General features: G+C 51.2%; 1 protein-coding gene across 1 annotated transcript in view; it reads right to left on the bottom strand.

Moving 5' to 3' along the window:
* Nucleotides 1–7,939: 7,939 nt before the first annotated feature.
* Nucleotides 7,940–16,935, bottom strand: part of CRACR2A (calcium release activated channel regulator 2A) — a 69,438-nt gene continuing 60,442 nt past the window's right edge. The window contains exons 15-17 of the mRNA XM_069490425.1: nt 11,609–11,710; nt 9,479–9,555; nt 7,940–8,024 (exon numbers count right to left, since the gene is read on the bottom strand). Of these exons, the coding sequence (XP_069346526.1) occupies nt 7,940–8,024; nt 9,479–9,555; nt 11,609–11,710 (264 nt within the window). The remainder of the gene's footprint in view (nt 8,025–9,478; nt 9,556–11,608; nt 11,711–16,935) is intronic.

Genomic DNA, 16,935 nt, shown 5'->3' on the forward strand with positions numbered 1-16,935 from the left:
CAGGGAGCTCACTACCTGTCAGGCAGCCGTTCCCTTGGTTGATGGTGCTGAAATAAACTTCTCCCTTGGGATAAATGGAAATCCGTGTGCTCTGCCATCACCAGTTATAATCCTGCCCTCTCGAGTCACTCAGAACAATCTCATGCCAAAGCTGGCCCTTCATCCCTGATGGGGTCCCTCCCCTACGCCAATCCTCCTACGCTACCTTCTAATCGTTACCGTACCTTAGCACAGTGTAAATCTCTGTAAAACCCAAATATTCCTGGGTGCCGATTAGTGTATCTCCTGCTATAGTCAATGCAACAAAACTCCAGGAACAAGACTTTTGTTGTTTGTTTTTGTTGTGGTCGTCATTCCAAATGCCATTTGACTATGAATCTGGGGCCAGGCCAGGTGCTCCCGTTGCCATACGGGACATGGAGGTCCACCGCAGGAAGCTTGTGTGCAGGCGGTGGAGCTGCACGCACAGAGGGAGGCGTGTTTCCAGGCAGGGCGGAGGTGCGGGGGCCCCGAGCGCCTCTCCCTGCAGGGTCCATGGTGGGGTCGGGTGGGGTGGGGGCCTCAGTGGAAGGAAGTATGGCATGTTGATTTATGCTTCTGGATTTCCAGGTGTTTCTTTCACTCAAGCACCTTGAAGCCCCAAAGGCTGTACGTAAGTGAGCTCCCCGCCTTCTCACCCCCCGCATCTCGCTAGTGCCTGACACAAGCACCGAGCATCTTGGAGCCTCAGCTGTTGGGGAGCAAAGATAATCACATTCTTCATTTATTCGCAGAACATAAATGTTTGTGAAAGTGAGCTTTTTAAAGTTTTTATTATGGTAAAACGTATATAACGTAAAAGTTACAATTGTAACCATTTTTAAATGTACGGTTCAGTGGCATTAAGTACATTCACAGTGTTGTACAACCGTCACCACCACCCGTCTCCAGAACGTGCTCATCGTCCCAGTGTGACAGTGTTTTATAAACCCCGTGTGTGAAGGTGGGTCACGCAGGAACGAGCTCGCTGAAGTCTTGACTGGGCAACGGGCTCATCCACCCGCACCTGGTGTCTGTGAGGTACGGGCCGTGGTAAATACCCAGGTGGATGAATGAATGAGCCCAGAAGGCTGCTGGTGAGAGCCTGTAGTCTAATGCTGCCCCCGCTTCCAACTTCAAAGCAGAAAGTCTGCAGCTTGGAGGAACACAAGTTTCACTTATGCCTCCTTCCTGGAGAAATGGGAGTGCTCTTACCGGTGACCCCAGCTTCTCCAGTTGCCAGGAAGTATGGGATTTGCTCGTGCTTGCCTATTCTACTTTGTTTTGGTCTCTTGCTCGGGAAGGCAGATGATGATGGGATAACTACCATTTGTTTAGAGCCTTGCAGCTGCCTCAGCTCTTTCCGCGGAGTTCTCATCTGACCTTCACACTCGCTGTGAGGCGTAGGGCAGAGAGACTGTTTCACAGATTTGGAATCAGGCTCAGAGCATCAAGCAGCTGCAGGCTTTGCCCAGGCCTACACGACTTGTGTGCAGGTTCTTATTCTGAGCAGGCCTTTGGGGCTAGGGAAGCTTTGGGTAGGACAGCCCGGTAAGGGTAAGGACGGCTGATTTCACACCAGGAAGGAGCACAGCACAGGGAAGCATCTTTTATGCACAGAGGCCTGGAGCCCAAGTCAAATTGAGCTGTTGAGCTGCCTGCAGGTTATGGATTACGAGCGACAGCTGGGGAGGCCGCGGGGTGCTCAGATGGATGCTTTGATGGGCATCACGCTGTCTGAAAGGCAATTGAATTGCAGCAGCTGGAACACACCAGCACTTTGTTTTAAAGGCCAGAAGCAGCACCTCGTCTGAACCAGCGAGGCAAACCCTATGGGTCTGGCTAGGCCACAGGGGCCCAGTTGTCCAGCCTCTGGGACCTGGGGCTCCAATGGAGCTGCTCAGCAGGGGTGGGCCCTGTTCTTGAGAAATGATGCTCTGCTCTCAACCACCCCAACAAGGCAAACATTGTTTGCCAGACACTGTGCCAAACACAAACTGCGGAGATGAATGCTCCACCCTGTACGTTTAGCTCACTAGCGTCCTGTGGGCACTGTGTGTGAACAAGCAGCACACAGATCGGTGCCCTTAGCATCCCTGCAGAGTCGCCCAGGGAAGCCCAGGCACCTGATGTTGGGCCACACCTGGCACTCTGCCCTTGACCTGAGGCTACATAGGCTCAGTGAATCCCAGTTCCTGTCACATTTCCCAAATTCATTTTGAGCTTCACATGTTTCCAATTTAAAAAAAAAATCTCATTCTCACTGTCATGTTCTTTAGGCACTTTTGCTTAGCATGGCAGTGTTGTTTATGGGGTGGTATTTATTTTTATAGGTCAGCTGGATCTAGTCATAATTCATTATGATAGCATGGGCCTTGCTGGTCCTAGGAGTCCTCATCTGTTGGGCAAGGAGTGTCCTGGTGTGACGAGGGCCTGCAAGTACCACTTCTGAATCAGAGCCAAAGGCCTGATGAAGGCTCAGCTCCGTGGAGGGTCAGTCCTTGGCCCTGCCTCAGCCCTGGCCCGAGGATGATAAGTGACACACCTTGCCCACGCTCCTCAGTTTCCACATTGATTTCAGGTCCTCTGCCAAGTGCCATATGGTTTCACAATCTCCATCAATTCCAGCAATGTTCTCCCTAAGTAGGGCACTTTGATTAAATTGGCTCCACTGAATTGTGTAAAAGGTGGAATTATGGTGTTCTTTGTCACTGCTATTGCTGGTAATTAATACGTCTATTAATAGAAACATCAACAGAGTTAGGAAGTGGGGGCGGAGGTTTAGAAAGTGCTCTCCTGTTACCCACCCTCCCCCTGCCAGATAAGAAGGGAGGGAATAACAAATAAAGTAAAATCCTATGGATTTTACGAAACTCGGTTGGAATTTGTGCAGCCTTTCTGTTCCCTTGATGAAGGGAGGAGAGGTGGCGGTACTCCCAGGGCCAACCCCAGGAACCAAGTGGGGGCTCTGATCACAACCAGCAGCAGAAGGCCACTTAATGCTTCCTTTTTGTAGCATGTGTGCTATAATTTCATTATTTTGAAGTATTTAAACTACCTTTAAAAAAAAAAAGCTTCAGATTTGCCCTGATTTGCAGTCTTTCCCCTGACATCACTTTTGAGTGAAGCTTTGCAGGAGGTCTGAGTTCTTGGCAGAACAGGGAGCATTGCCTGAGGATGTCTAGCCTCTCTTCACTGCCCCAAGGTACTGGACATCTCTTTGGGCAGCTCATCTCCAGCGGGGCATCCAGAAGTTCAGTCTACCTAAATCCCAAATTTGATGAAAACTATTAACCTATATATCCAAGAAGCTCAACAAAGTCCAAGTAGGATAAACTCAAAGAGATTCCTAGCTGGACACATCAAAATCAAACTGTTGAAAGACAAAGACAAAGAATTTTGAAAGCACAAAGAGAGAAGCAATTCAACAGATACAGGGATCCTCAATAGGATAAACAGCTGATTTCACATTAGAAACCACGAAGGCCAGTGAGGCAGAACAGACAACGTGGTGAAAGAAAAAAACCTGTCAACCAAAAATTCTATACTTGGTAAAACTATCCTTTAAAAATGAAGGATAAATTAAGACATATCCAGATAAACAGAAATGGAGAGAGTTTGTCTCTAACAGGCCTGCCTTATAAGAAAGACTAAAGGAAGTACTGCAGGCTGAAATGAAAAGGCATAAGATAGTAATCTGAATTAATGAAGAAATAAAGAGCACTGGTAAAAGTAATTATATAGTTAAATATAAAAGACAGTATAAATTTATTTTTTGTTTGTTATATATGATTTAAAAGACAACTGTGTAAAGCAATAATTATAAATCTATGTTGATGGGAATAAAGTGTATAAAGATGTAATTTGTGACAATAACAACATCAGGGAAGGGAGAATGGAAAACAGGAGCAATGTTTTTGTATACCATTGAAATTAAGTTGGTATTACTCCAAACAGATTGTTATAAGTTGACATATTAATGGTAATCCCCAGGGCAACCACCAAAAATAATATATATATATATATATAGTAAATTAAATAAGAGAATTAAAATGGTACACTATAAAATATTTAACATAAAAGAAGGAAGTAATGAAAGAATACAGGAAAAAAAAGACATGCTATATAGAAAGGAAATAGCAAAATAGCACACAAATCCTACTTTATTAATTACATTAAATGTAAACAAGTTAAACTTTCTAATTAAAAGAGATTGGAAGAATAGTCTAAAAAACACGATCCAATTATATGCTGTCTACAAGAGACTCACTTTAGATTCAAAGGCACACATAGGTTGAAAGTAAAAGGATGCAAAAGATATACAATGCAAATAGCAACAAGAAGAGAGCCAAAGTGGCTATACTAATATCAGACAAAATAGACTTTAAGACAAAAATTATTACTAAAGACAAAGGACACTTTATAGTGATAAAAGGTCCATCAATCCAGAAGACATCACAATTATAAATATAGTTGAACCTAGTAATAAGGCTTCCAAATACATGAAGCAAACTGAGGTCTCTGAGGGTAGTGGAGGAGAAGGCAGCTCTGTCCTAAATATTTTATCCTCGTGACCCATTATGTGCTTAATATCCAACCACTAGGGAATCACTCCTGTGGGTTAAAGGCTTGCCTCCCTTAGAATTCTTTAAGGTATAAATATGGCCCCAGAGCCACCATTTCTGTTAATACTTTAGCCAAAATTGGTTTAAGCTCCTTTGGAGCAGTGACTGCTAGTGACAGAGACAAAGAGTTGAGCCATTTTCGATAGAATGTATAGGTATGACCTGGACTGGCCCAGGAGGAAAGCAGAGAGGTGGGGAGTCCAACCACTGAGTGGAGGTATGAAGAATAGAGGAGTACAGGATGAGGACAGGCGAGAGAATCACAGGGGAACAGAAAAGACCCCAAAGAGACTGTGAAGGGAAACAAATGCTAGACGAGGAGCAAAGCAACTGGGGGATTGCTTGGGTGATGGGGTTCCTGATTTGGCAGCTCAGGGATGAGGGCAGCAGCAGGCCCCAGAAGCAGCAGAAGGAGTCAGAATAGGGGAGCAGGTGTGGGGCCAGGGACAGCAATGAGCACACTCACAGGGAATACCCAGGAGCTGGCACCAGGTCTGAGCTGCTGTCCGAGTCCTGGAGAGCCACAGAGAGGGAGGGAGAGTGGATGGGGGGGCTGAGATCCAGCAATGGGCGCTGGAAGGAAGCAGGCACCGGTAAGGAAACCAGGACAAAGGACAGCAAGGCCAAGAGGCAAAGCCAGAAATGAGCTCAGAACCCAGGCAAATGGAGGGACAAACAGATGCACAAACCAGGTCATGTTTGTCAAGGTGCCCAGTTCTGGGAAGACGCTTAGTAGATGTTAGTTGTTTCTAAATATGAAACTGAAACAAGGCAAGTGGCCTGGGCAGCAGCTCAACGTCAACAACAAAAATGACCCCTACTTATTAACACCTCTTAGGGGCTGGCACTGTGCTAAGTGCTTTGTCTACATTGCCCTGCTTAATACTTACAACGTCCCTCTGAGGTGGACATCGAAACCTCCATTCTCCAGGTGAATGTAAAACCTGGTTAAGTGACTTGCTCAAGGTCTTCACAGCAATGTCAATGGGACAGAGCCAGTTGCTGCGCCAGCCTCGGTGCCAGGGTGACAGCCACCAGGGTGGCTCTGATCAACATGGCGGCTTAAAGGGAAGAGGAGGGGCCCTCAGCAGTCCCCATCCTCTACTCTTTTTTAAAGTGGGGTTGGAGAAGGGAGCAGCAGAGGCCCAAAGGCCCCCCATCCCCTCTCTCTGTCGGGCCCTGTGAAGAATAATGGCATATACCCGCATGCCAGAAGCCAGGCATCAGGGTCCCCCCGCCCCGTCCTAAACCCTGCAAGCCCTATTTCCAGGTGGAAAAATGCAGCCCTAGGCCAGGGACAAGGCACTAGGGCTAAAGGCACCTGTGGGATTAGGGAGCCCCGGGGATGGCCAATTGCCATCTCTATTTTTTTCTCAGAAGCAGGAGAGCTGGTTTACTTTCTGCATGGCCATCCCTACCTTCCTCCTTGCCCTTCACACACACACGGAGATTGGAGGGCCACCCCTGGTGACCTGCTCATCCCCTCTTCCTGCCACACCCTACTAATGAGACCGCCACCACTGTGGTTCCCTAGGGGAAAGGAGTTTCCTGTGAGTTCTGCTTAACTGTGGACTGGGGTCCAGGGCCAGCCTCCTTTAGGAGGTGAGTATGTCTCCTACGCATATGAGTGGGAAGAGCCCGAAGCATCGGGCAGCCCATCCGTTCACTTTACTGAGGTGGGAGCCCAGGCGGGAGCTGGCTCGCCAAGGGCACTGCACGCCTCCTGGTGCCCAGTCCTCGTTTCTGTTCAGCAGCCTCCATGGGCCCCCTGGTCCCTGCAGGCGCTGGATGAGAGAGAGAAGTCTGCAACAGGAGGCGGGCACTTGTCTGGTGGCCTCTGGGGGCTCCGACTCTTTTTAAGGTCTGGGAGGAGGAAACTCCTGGGGACTCCGGCCAGTGGCTTCTCCCCGGCCATGTGGCTATGTGTGGGTTGTCTTCAACCATCTTCTTGGAGGCTAGTGGACACTTTCTGCCCCCCTCCCTCTCTGTGTACCCCACTTGGGTGTGGACCCCACTTTCCTGTGGGGGGCTGGGTCTGCAGCCCTAGAATTTGTAATTAGCAGTGATCTTTGTGGTATTTGCATCCACCTTCCCGCCCAGGGCAAGAATGCCCTGACAGCCAGCCGGCCATGCCGGAGCTCGCCGGGCACTCGCCACCCCCGGCTGCAGGAATCCCCGGGGCCCAGATCCTTCCCTCGGTCCAAGTGGCCTGTGCTGGTGCAGTCCCGGGGGTGCTGAGGCCCGCGGCTACTCTCTGCTCCCTTTTCAAACCAGCACCATCACAGCCACACTTTTTTTTTTTTTTAAATACTGTCTTCTGGAATAAAGTAAAATAAAATAAACTGAAGTCAGTAACTGTGGACCTCGTGTTGGGCCTCACTGCCTGCGTGTCAATCTACCCCGCTAATCATCATGTACGATTTTTCGAAGAGCTATTTTGAGAAACATTTAGAAAATGGCTTTTATAGAGCTGTATATACCTTATTTATACCCTCCAGAAATGGTCGCTCTGTTTAGCAGCAGATGGTTTTTTCCACCAGTTTTCTTTTCATCTCTCAGTCAAAGTTAAGCAGGAAGTGAGCCTCGCCCTCACCCCAGGCGCACAGTTGTCACCCACGGTCCACCCTGGAGTCTGGGCTGGAGGTGGGGTGAGGAGGAAAGGCTGCACGTGGCAGAGAGCCAGGGGGCAGACGCGGTGGGGGGCTGCCGAGAGGGCGCCAACGCTGGGACTGGGGAGGGCGGAGTGGGATGCGGATGGCCTGGGTGGCTTCACGCAACAACTCCGGGGTGTCCCGGTCCATGAAACGTGTATCAGGAGCATCCCTTCGGCCTTCGGAGAACGGAGGAAAGCAGGACAAACTACCCCGGCATCACCTGAGTGGTGTGTCTTTGGTCTGCAGGGAGCAGCAAGTCGGGCCCTGCACGGTTGCCATGGCAACGGCAGTGCTGAGGCTCCTAAGGGCAAGGGGAGGAGAAGGGAGGTGGAGAAGGCACATGGTGGCATTTCTAGAAAAATCCATCTGTTTCTTTCCCCCAGGAAACCAAGCTGGAGAAAAAACAGTACCAAAGGGCTGGGCATCTGGGGTCTAGAGAGAGGAGGGGAGACAAGACTCCAGGGTGCTCCGAGCACGGCTCTCCCGACCGGATGTGCTTTCCTTCCTTTCGGGGAGGTGAGTGACTGACAAGTTCAAAGGTCTCGGTGGGCCTTGGTGGGTGGCATCCACGCAGGAGCCTGTGTGCAGGTTGTCGCCCTGTGACCTCAGGCTTGGGTGGGGACAGTCCCAGGAGGCCTCCTGTCAGCCACAGCAGGACTTCTTCTTGGCAGCGTGGCTGACCTGAATGGTGTCCTTCCTCGCCGTGTCTTCTTGCTCCTTGAGAAACCTGGGGGAGTGGGAAGGATGGTATCGGTAGTGGAGAAGTTGCTAGACCGGGAGCTGGCTGCCTGGAACAGCCACGCTCAGCTTGCAATATCTGGGCAATGTGGAGAGAAAGCAACCTCACCAAGGCATCGAGAGAGTACTGAACATCTCCCCCAGGGCAGGACGGGTGCATGACTATGATTGTAAAGCCAGAGAGCTTAGTCAGCATGGATTCTTCCAGACACCTCCTCCAGGAAGCCTCCCCTGATACTCTGGGTTGGCCTAAGTGCCCCTGACATACTCGGACCCTTCCTCTGCCATAACCCCATCACCCAACATCATAATACATTGCTTCCTTGGCTGTCACCTTCATCAGAGAACGAGCTGCTTGAAGACAGAGACTATGTCTTTCGTCTCTGTGCCTCTGCAGCCTAGTGCAGTAACTGGCACACAGGAGAGACTCCAGAATGTATCAGTTAACTCTACAGAAGGCTGCGCCATGTGGCCACGGCCCCAGATTAAGTGTAGGAGGTGAGGGACACAAATTATGGCAAGCCCCTCCTCGGCTTTACACTTGCAGAGTGCTGTCACCTCAAGCGTCCCCTTTCATTCTCCAGCCACCTGTGCGTGGGCGGGGAAGGAAGGTGTGACTGGTGTTCCTGTGTTACCCACAAAGTGCAGAGAGGCAGGGTGACTTGCCCAGGGAGTCAGTGGCAGAGAAAAGCCTAGAACTTTTCCTCACGGTACCCCATAACCTCTCTACTGCATAGAGGAGTTGTTCTGGGTTCTTCATTACTCAAATAAAAATATTTAAATGCCCCAGAACAAGTGCTGAGCACAAACTGGGCACTGTTAAGTATTTGTTGGATTGATGGACGGATGGATGGAAGGAAATGAATGCCTAAGTACTGACAATGGTTCCCAGTGTGGTTCTGCATTCTTAGCTTCTGATGCGGGCAGAGTCTTAAGGAGTCAGTCTGTCCCTGTGACCGGTCCTTTCACACCATTACCTTGGTTACCTCTGATTGATTCCCCCTCCTTGCTCTGCTTCCTGCCCCTCCAACCCCCATCCATATTATAACCTTTCTTGCTCCCAGCTGGCTGCCAACGAATCCCTGCTAGGACATTAGCCAGTGTCAGGGCCCTGTGATCTGACCTTTCCCGGGAGGATTTGCATTTACAAAGAGAATCCCTGGGAAAAGGCGGCCTTGCCTTTACGACTAGGAGAAGACTGAAGTGGGGTGACAGGCAGGGAGGCTTTCTTTTTCATCATCACTGTGTTTCAGAAGGCCACCCCTGACCATTGAAATCCCGTACAAAGGCCTAGGCCCGCCTCGCCTGCACTCAGAGTGCCAGGCTGACAGGGAGGAAGGGGGCCCAGAGGCGAGGTCTGGGCGGAGGAAAATGCAGGGCCTCCTGCAAGGCTGGCCCAGCTGGCCCAGGCAGTTACTTTACCTGGTCAGTGTGTCTCTTTACCTGGCTAGATGGAGCAGGGACTCTCTGGTGTTGTGACCCGACAAGGCGCTGCATTCATAGAAGATCAGATTGTTCTCCTAGAATCATAAAACAGAGGGAATACAACAAGGGCACAGGGGGAGCGAAGGGGGTTGGGGGTGGTGGGAGACCCTATCTGCATCTGCCTGCAGGCCCCTGGTCCTGCTGGTGGCCCTCCTCACTGTGCACGGCTGGCTTCTGTCTGCACAGGCCCCCTTACTAATGCAGGTTCTGTAACCACCTCCCAGGTGAGCGGTAACAGCTGTAAAACAACAAAACCATACGCTGTCTGAGTGCCGCTATGTATTTCCCCAGATTACTCCTGAGTGCTCGTTCCACGTTTACGCCAGCCCTGTGGTGCAGACACAAAGGCTGGGGCAGGCAATATCATTCCCACTTCACAGGCAGGGAGACTGAGGTGCGTGGCTGGCCCGTTGGGATCATATGTTTAGTTAGTGGCAGGGCTCCCAGCAGTATGCTTTTCCCAAGACACTGGCACTGCGTGGGCCCTGGGGCAGATGTCGGCAGGCACTCCAGCAGGAGTTCTGCTTCAGCACCTGGGGCTGTGAGCACCAGTGCGCGGGACAACTGTCTAGCCCGCCATGGGATGCGGCCGTGCTGTGTGCACAGGGGGAGTGCCCTCGGCTCGGCTCACCGTGTTCCATTCATCACTCCCGTGCACAGCCCACTGCTTCCCTGCCACGTGCTGACGGCAGGGAGCCCGCGCTTCTAGATGGCCTCTCCTGGAGGCCGATGCCCTGTGGGGACGCAGGCCAGCTGAGAGGGGCCTCGGTGGCGCAGCTCAGGAGGCTCTGCCAGAGCGTCCCCACCCACCCCACAGGCCTGGCTCCACCCTCTGCCCTCGCCACCGGGCCCACGGGCTCCAGCTCTCCCTGTCCACACTGTCGGACCAGACTCCAGGTCAGTCCGTCAAAGAGTAGAGGCCCCACTGGGGGGATGGAGAGAAGGGCACAGGACCCAGAACTGAAGACAGGGCTGCCTTCCAGCTTCCAGTTCTGGCCCCACCACCGATGAGCTCTGGGGTCATTGGAATCTGACTCCTGAATCCAGATGTATTTCGGAATCCAGAATTTTTGCATTTTAGCAAGGCAATACATGTATTACTATGGATTATATAATACCCTCAGTGGGTTTAGGACAGCATCTTATGACCAAACATATTCATATTTCTTCAGTGAGACATTTAAATAGTCACTCAAAGTGAGGTAAAGACCATAAATAGCCTCACGTCATTTCTGGCCAGATTTTTCTGCCAGATATAATGCAAAAGACCTTTCTGTTTTCAGAGCTTGTTGGATTTTGGAATTGTGGACATGGAATTGTCCAGGGACCTTCCACAAAGACACGGGCCCTTCTTGCTCCTTTTTCCTTGAATCTTACCATCTGTGCTCATTTTCCCAGGCTCTGAGCTCGTAAGTGGCTGTTTAGGGCCAGCACATTAAGAATCACAGAATAACAGGGCTGGTAGGCACCCCGTCCTCCGAGACACGTGGTTCCTTGAAAACCAGGTGCCGAGCCCATAAAGGAGGCCCAGGAGCCACTGTCCTGTTGCCTGATTGCCAGAAGACTCGCTGACTCCATTCTTGGGCCAGAGGCTGATGCTTATGTGAACGGTTTCACAGAGCCTCTGCCGTGTTTGTGCTGAGTTCGAGGCTTGCAGGCTCACTCTTGACAGAAAGGATAATTCTCGAACAGAGTGGTCCAAGGAAGGACACACCGCCTTGCAGATAGTGAGCTCTTCATCCTCAGAGGGGACCAAGTGAATATAGCTGGTGGGATCCGAGTGTCAGAGGGGGATTGAAATAAATAACCTCTCTCCATCTTAGAATTTGTAATTCTGGGTTCCAAAGAAGAGGGTTTAGGATAATCCCTGCCCCCCACTGGTCCCTAACCAACTCCGCCTTGCAGTCTGTGGAAAGACCCACCTGCACAGGCGCTGGGCCGCCCCCGTGATGCCCAGACACCCACCCTGCCCAGCTGCTTCCTCCCCACGCAGCTTCCAGAGCAGGTTCCCACCCGGCTCGGGGCACACGCCCCCTGCCCTCCCTGCCCCGCTCTCTGCTCCCAAGTGGCGGAGATGCCCCTCTTTACCTTGGCCAGCTGCTCTCCAAGGCCCCGAGGGACTTCCCGCTCCTTCTCATTGTCAAGCTTATTGCCCAGCAGAAGAACAGGAACCTGGTCTCCCACGGCTTCCTGCAGAACAGACAGTCCTCGACTGAGCGCACCCACAGGGGAGCCCCAAGGGCAGGCGTACAGTGATGGCTGGACAGATGCCACCGGGCCTGAGAATCCCCTGCTGCCACAACAGGCCAGGCCATAACCGAGTTACCCCAACAGCTGAAAGGGACAGCCACCTTCTCCAGGAGCCTCCGTTCCCATGCTCCGCAAAGTGCCGGAGGCCTGCCCCCCCTTCCCCTGCCCCGGTGTCTCCCAGTCCCCTCTGAGCCATGACTGCCCCCCTCACCCCTGTCCTGGGATGGAACGGCAGGTCCCCAGGTGTGCTGGGGAGCAGGCAGCAGGAGGAGGGCACAGTTGACACTGATGGACCAGTGTCCTTCGCCAGGGCTCACAGCACGCTGAGGGCATCCCTACGTGAGCACATTTAGTCTGGTGAACCAAGGGTGTCAACGCACATGCTCTGGAGCTGTGCTGGAGGCTCCCTGCGGCTTGGAGCCAAATCTCCTTCCCGATCCCGAGCCCACAGTGCTCCGCAGTGACTGCTGTGTGCCTCGTCGGAGGCGGGCACCACAGACCCGTCACCGGGTGCTTCGGCTCCGGACAAAGCCCTCTGTGAGGCTGTGGTTTCGGGCCAAGTCGAAGGCTCATTCAAGGTGCCGCCCTATTTCTCCCTCCAACGGCCGGGGCACACCAGCCCGGGCCCGCCCCGGGTCCCCGTGCTCCCCGGGAAGGGGCACCGCACAGTGCCTCCCTCAGGGCGCACAGGGGCCGGCGCAGCTATTCGGCCCGCAAACACGCACATGTTCACATGTAGGACGGCTTTTATTTTCACTTTTTCAAATATTTAATTAGGGCCTTTTAACCATAATTTGGTAACAAACAGTTATTCACTGTAGCTAAATGTTTTATAGGCAGAGGGGGCTGCGGGGTAACAGAGGCTAATAGGCAGTTCTGGTTTTGCCAACACTCAGCTGCTTTCCCTCAGCCTCTCGAATGTCGGGGTCCCTCTGGCAGTAACACCTACTTTAAGTTCGGATGAAATGACATTGGAAATTAAGCCTCCATGCTCCCTTAATCTGCACATTCACTTTTATTGCAGTTCAATAGAGGGAAAAATTCTCACTAAATGAGAAAGTTAAGGCTTAGAGGCTCCAAAAGAACATTCGACAACAAAGGCGCTGAATTATGAGGACTCTTCAGTGTCTGTGTCCACGGTTTTCTAATCTTTTTCTCTCGATTCTTATTTCCAATGAAATCTCTGCTACCCAGTATCTTATTAACTAGAACTCTCTAACGATGGAACCCACTGGCAAGACGGTCATTACTGTTTGCACTAATGCCTTGGAGGCACCACAAGATCTCAGTGTCTCGACCCATCAGAAGTGGACCAGACTCGGGACGCCGCAGGCGAGGCGCTGAGTGGACGGCGTCGCGTGCCAGTTACTCGACCGTGAGCACGCACGGCACAGCCAGCGTCCGCGGCCCCATCAGCCACAGCCTGGGCTAATGGGAACACCCCCTTCTCTGCGCCGCCACAGAATACTTATGCGAGAGTTTGTCACAGAAAAGGAGGAAAAGAGGAGGAAGCAGGGAAGTGGGCCAAACAGCTTGCTGTTTAGAGCACAGGAGAGAGAGATATTTGTAGATTTATGTGTGAGGAATGACTAAGGCTTGTGGGATTTCTTGACATGGAAAATCTGAAAATATGAGCATCAGACTTGAGATCCCAGAGCAGAATCCTAACCCGGATTTTGTTGTTATTTGGAACGGGTGATGGCTTTGGTTTCCTCACTTGCAAAGGGGGTGACGGAGACTGGATGATCAGACAGGACGAGCTAGGAAATGAGTCATAAGCCCAACATCTGGGCCCTGCGCGCCGCGCTGCAGTGCTGCCTCTGGGAGAAGAAAGGGCAGCCCTCTTCTTTCTTATTTTTTTAACAAAGCAATTCCTGGATATACAAATAAAGGAGCTTAGAAGGAGCAGAAAAAAAGCCAAGCACCCAGCTGGAGCTGCGGTTTCTGTTTCTCGCATTGCTCCTCTCACACAGCCACTCTGGTCAGCCCACTTCCTCGCATGGGCCTGGCCTGCCACTGGTAAAGGAGAATTAGGCCCATCTCCAAAGATTTGGCCAAAAAAAAAAAAAGAGAGAGAGAGAGAGAACACACATGAGGCCAGAGAGTGTGCTAACTATCACGGGCAGTCAGTCCTCGCCACCCTGGCCCGAGATCAGCCTCTGATGCCGGAGCGTGGAGAGGAGCTCGTGCTGGCATAGGTGTCTCATGGTCCTTTCTGACTTTGACCCCAGAAGTCTTCAACCATCTGCCTAATCCTGTCCCTTCATCATACCTAACTGGGTTTTCAGCCTGTGTACTGCTTGGCACAAAGATGCTCATAATTACCTACTATATGAAGCAACACTTCCTTTTAAAAGTCCAAAGTGCGCCTCCTTCAAGCCACTGGGGATGGGGAGAACAAGTCTCAGGTCTGCCCAACCTCCCTTGATATTGTTCAAATCCCACAGGCATGACGGGTCAGGGTGAAGACATCTCAGCTCCCTAGCTGGGCACACAGTCTCTCTTTATGAGCTGTGCCCTGGCTCTGTCTCCATCTCTCCGCGTCATTTGTCTGAGCGTGGACAAGTCTCCTTTCTGAGTCTCTATTCTAAAGCCGGTTTCTGTTCTATGACCCTCTAACCGAGAACCCTCCCTACACCTTCAATTATCTTAGCTGCCTTTCTCTGAACTTGAGCTTGTTGGAAGACAGACTTGTTGAAATTCAAAAGATCACCCATCTCTGACTTTAAATAACAAGAGCTGTCAACTTGGAGCAGAGGATTGGCATTCAGCTCAGAATGTGCAGCTGTTGGGTTTGGTTGGTTGTGTGTGTGTTTTAATATCTATTTGCTGGGAGGCATGAAAAAGCACTTAGCTGAGATAGTGCTGCTATTTCTCCGGAGCCAGAACAAAAAATTTCTCAGCACATTAAAGCATGCAGTTATGCTAAGAAAAAAATGACTGCAAAATTATATCTTGGGGGTTTCCATATTTATCCACCCCCTGGACTATGAGTCAAAACAAGATTTATTTGTGTAGTTCGTTTTAAACTGCCAGCACTTCAAGCTCAACTTGGAACGTGGGAAAAAAATCAAACTGCTATTTTTTGCTCCATGCTGTACCTTGTCACCAATGACAAAGATCACAGAAAGAGATTTCGCTAGCAGCCCAGGGAGGGAGAGAGAAGTGGGCCAGGCCCCCTTGAGCTGAAGGACTGCTCTGCTTTGAGACAGAAGCGAGAAGGACTGGAAAAGAAATGAACCCCTGTTTTTCAGTAGCAGGTTCCAGTCGTGGAGCACGGGACAAGAGACAAGCACAGAGCGGTGGCAAAGCCCTGGATTCTAGATCTGGCTGGTTACTGACGAGCTGTGGGTTCCTTCAGACAAGTCATTTCCTCTTTTTAGGTCTTAGTTTTTCTTACCTATAAAACAAAAGGTTGCATTAGACTAATCTCCAAGTTTTTTCCAGCGCAGAGAGAGTTCCTTCACTTTTTGGATTTACAGGCCTAACAACATGGTGCTATCAGGATGACAAAAGGATCTAAACAAGAAGTACAGCATCCCAGGACCGCAGACACTGGGGACCAACAGTCTGGATCTGGGGGACATGCCAGCCCGTACAGGCTTGTACCAGATCTATTTTCTCTACCTGACACAGGCCCCAAAGTCTTCCGATGTTCAGTGTGCCCCGTGGTCAAACACGGAGCCTTTACAGCCTGACTGGTTTTTTCTCCACGCTGGAATGGTTAAGCCAGTTCCACCCAAAGGGTCTGCCAAGGAGGTGGGGGAGGGTTGGGAATGCTGAGTTGGCAGGAATGACTAACTTTGGTGACTTCTCATACAGTACCCAGGAGAATCAGCACAGAGTGAGTGTGGCCCAGCGTGGGCCTCTTCTGCAGAAGGCCTGCAGGTGACATCAAGTTGTGCAGCTGGGGAGGGGTAGGTGAGCAATGGTGACAGCAGGACCTTCCCACCACATCAAGCAGGGTGGGTGTTCTCTTACACCAAAGGGTTTTGGTTCCCTCTGGACTAGAAGGATCCCCCAGGGTCCTCCCTCCATACACACTCCTGCTCCAGCCTGGTCCCACTGGGAGAGTCAAATGTCGTACACTGTTGAATTGGGGGGCCAGGAGGAGCCCTTCAGAGCATTGGCCCATCCCTCATTGAACGATCGGCCAAAGGCTTGCTGCCAGGAAGTGGCAGGCTGGCATGGCAGGAACTCCTTTTCAGGGAGCTCCACTACCTCCCCCAAGCACGTGCTCCTGTCCCACACAAGCTCTTCCAAGAGTCCGCCTTTCCCACGTACGGCATGTACGCAGTGGAAGCCCTTTTGTCTTGTGTTGCTTTTTAGGTGTGGGGAGGAAGGGCACGGACAGCCGTTGGCCACCGTGCACTTGACACAAAGGCTCCAGAACCTTGAAGACCATTATTAAAGGCCCTCCACCCTCCCTTCCAGGTGAGGGAGCTGGTGAAGTGCTCAGAGCTCTTTGGAAAAATAAGGCGCTCCACAAATATAAAGCACTTATTATTTTCAGTTCCCCTCAGATCAAATTAGGTGTCAAGTCTTAATCTATCACCTGACACCCCTGATTGCTGGTTGCCAAGGCAGAATGACTTAGCTTTTCAAGAATCGGAGAATGATTGCATTTATGATGCCACCGTTCCACACCTGCCACACGACACAGCCTCGGCACGTGCTCCAGCAACCCCGTGCCACTGAACGGAACGCGGTTCCTGGGCTGGCGCACCGAGTCCTGCCTAGTGAGTGCTGGACATGCTGTCGGTGCTCAGCAAAGCCTCCGTGAGGGAGAATCCTTGAAACTGACTCGGAGCCTTGTTACTGAAGGGTGGTCCCTGGACCCGCGGCATCAGCCTCCCCTGAGGACTTGCTAGAAACGCAGAATCAGCACCCAGCCCAGACCTGCGGGTCAGAGTCTGCATTTAGCAGGATCCCCAGGAGGCTGCCACGTCTGTTAGAGTTCAAGAAGTGCTTAGTAATATTTAGTCTGGGGACTCCAGTGGCTGAGAATCAAAATCCCTGGGGAGCTGTTAAATTTTTTTTTTTTTTTCTGGGCCTCGAATCATTCTATCTGGGAGAGAAGACCCTGGCATCTGTTTTTGTTTAAAAGCTCGACAGGTGATCCTGAAATTTATCTAGGTTTAAAGTCATCATTTAGAGTTTAACTA

The sequence above is a fragment of the Eulemur rufifrons genome, chromosome 16 (assembly GCF_041146395.1).
Source record: "Eulemur rufifrons isolate Redbay chromosome 16, OSU_ERuf_1, whole genome shotgun sequence".
Lineage (NCBI taxonomy): Eukaryota > Metazoa > Chordata > Mammalia > Primates > Lemuridae > Eulemur > Eulemur rufifrons.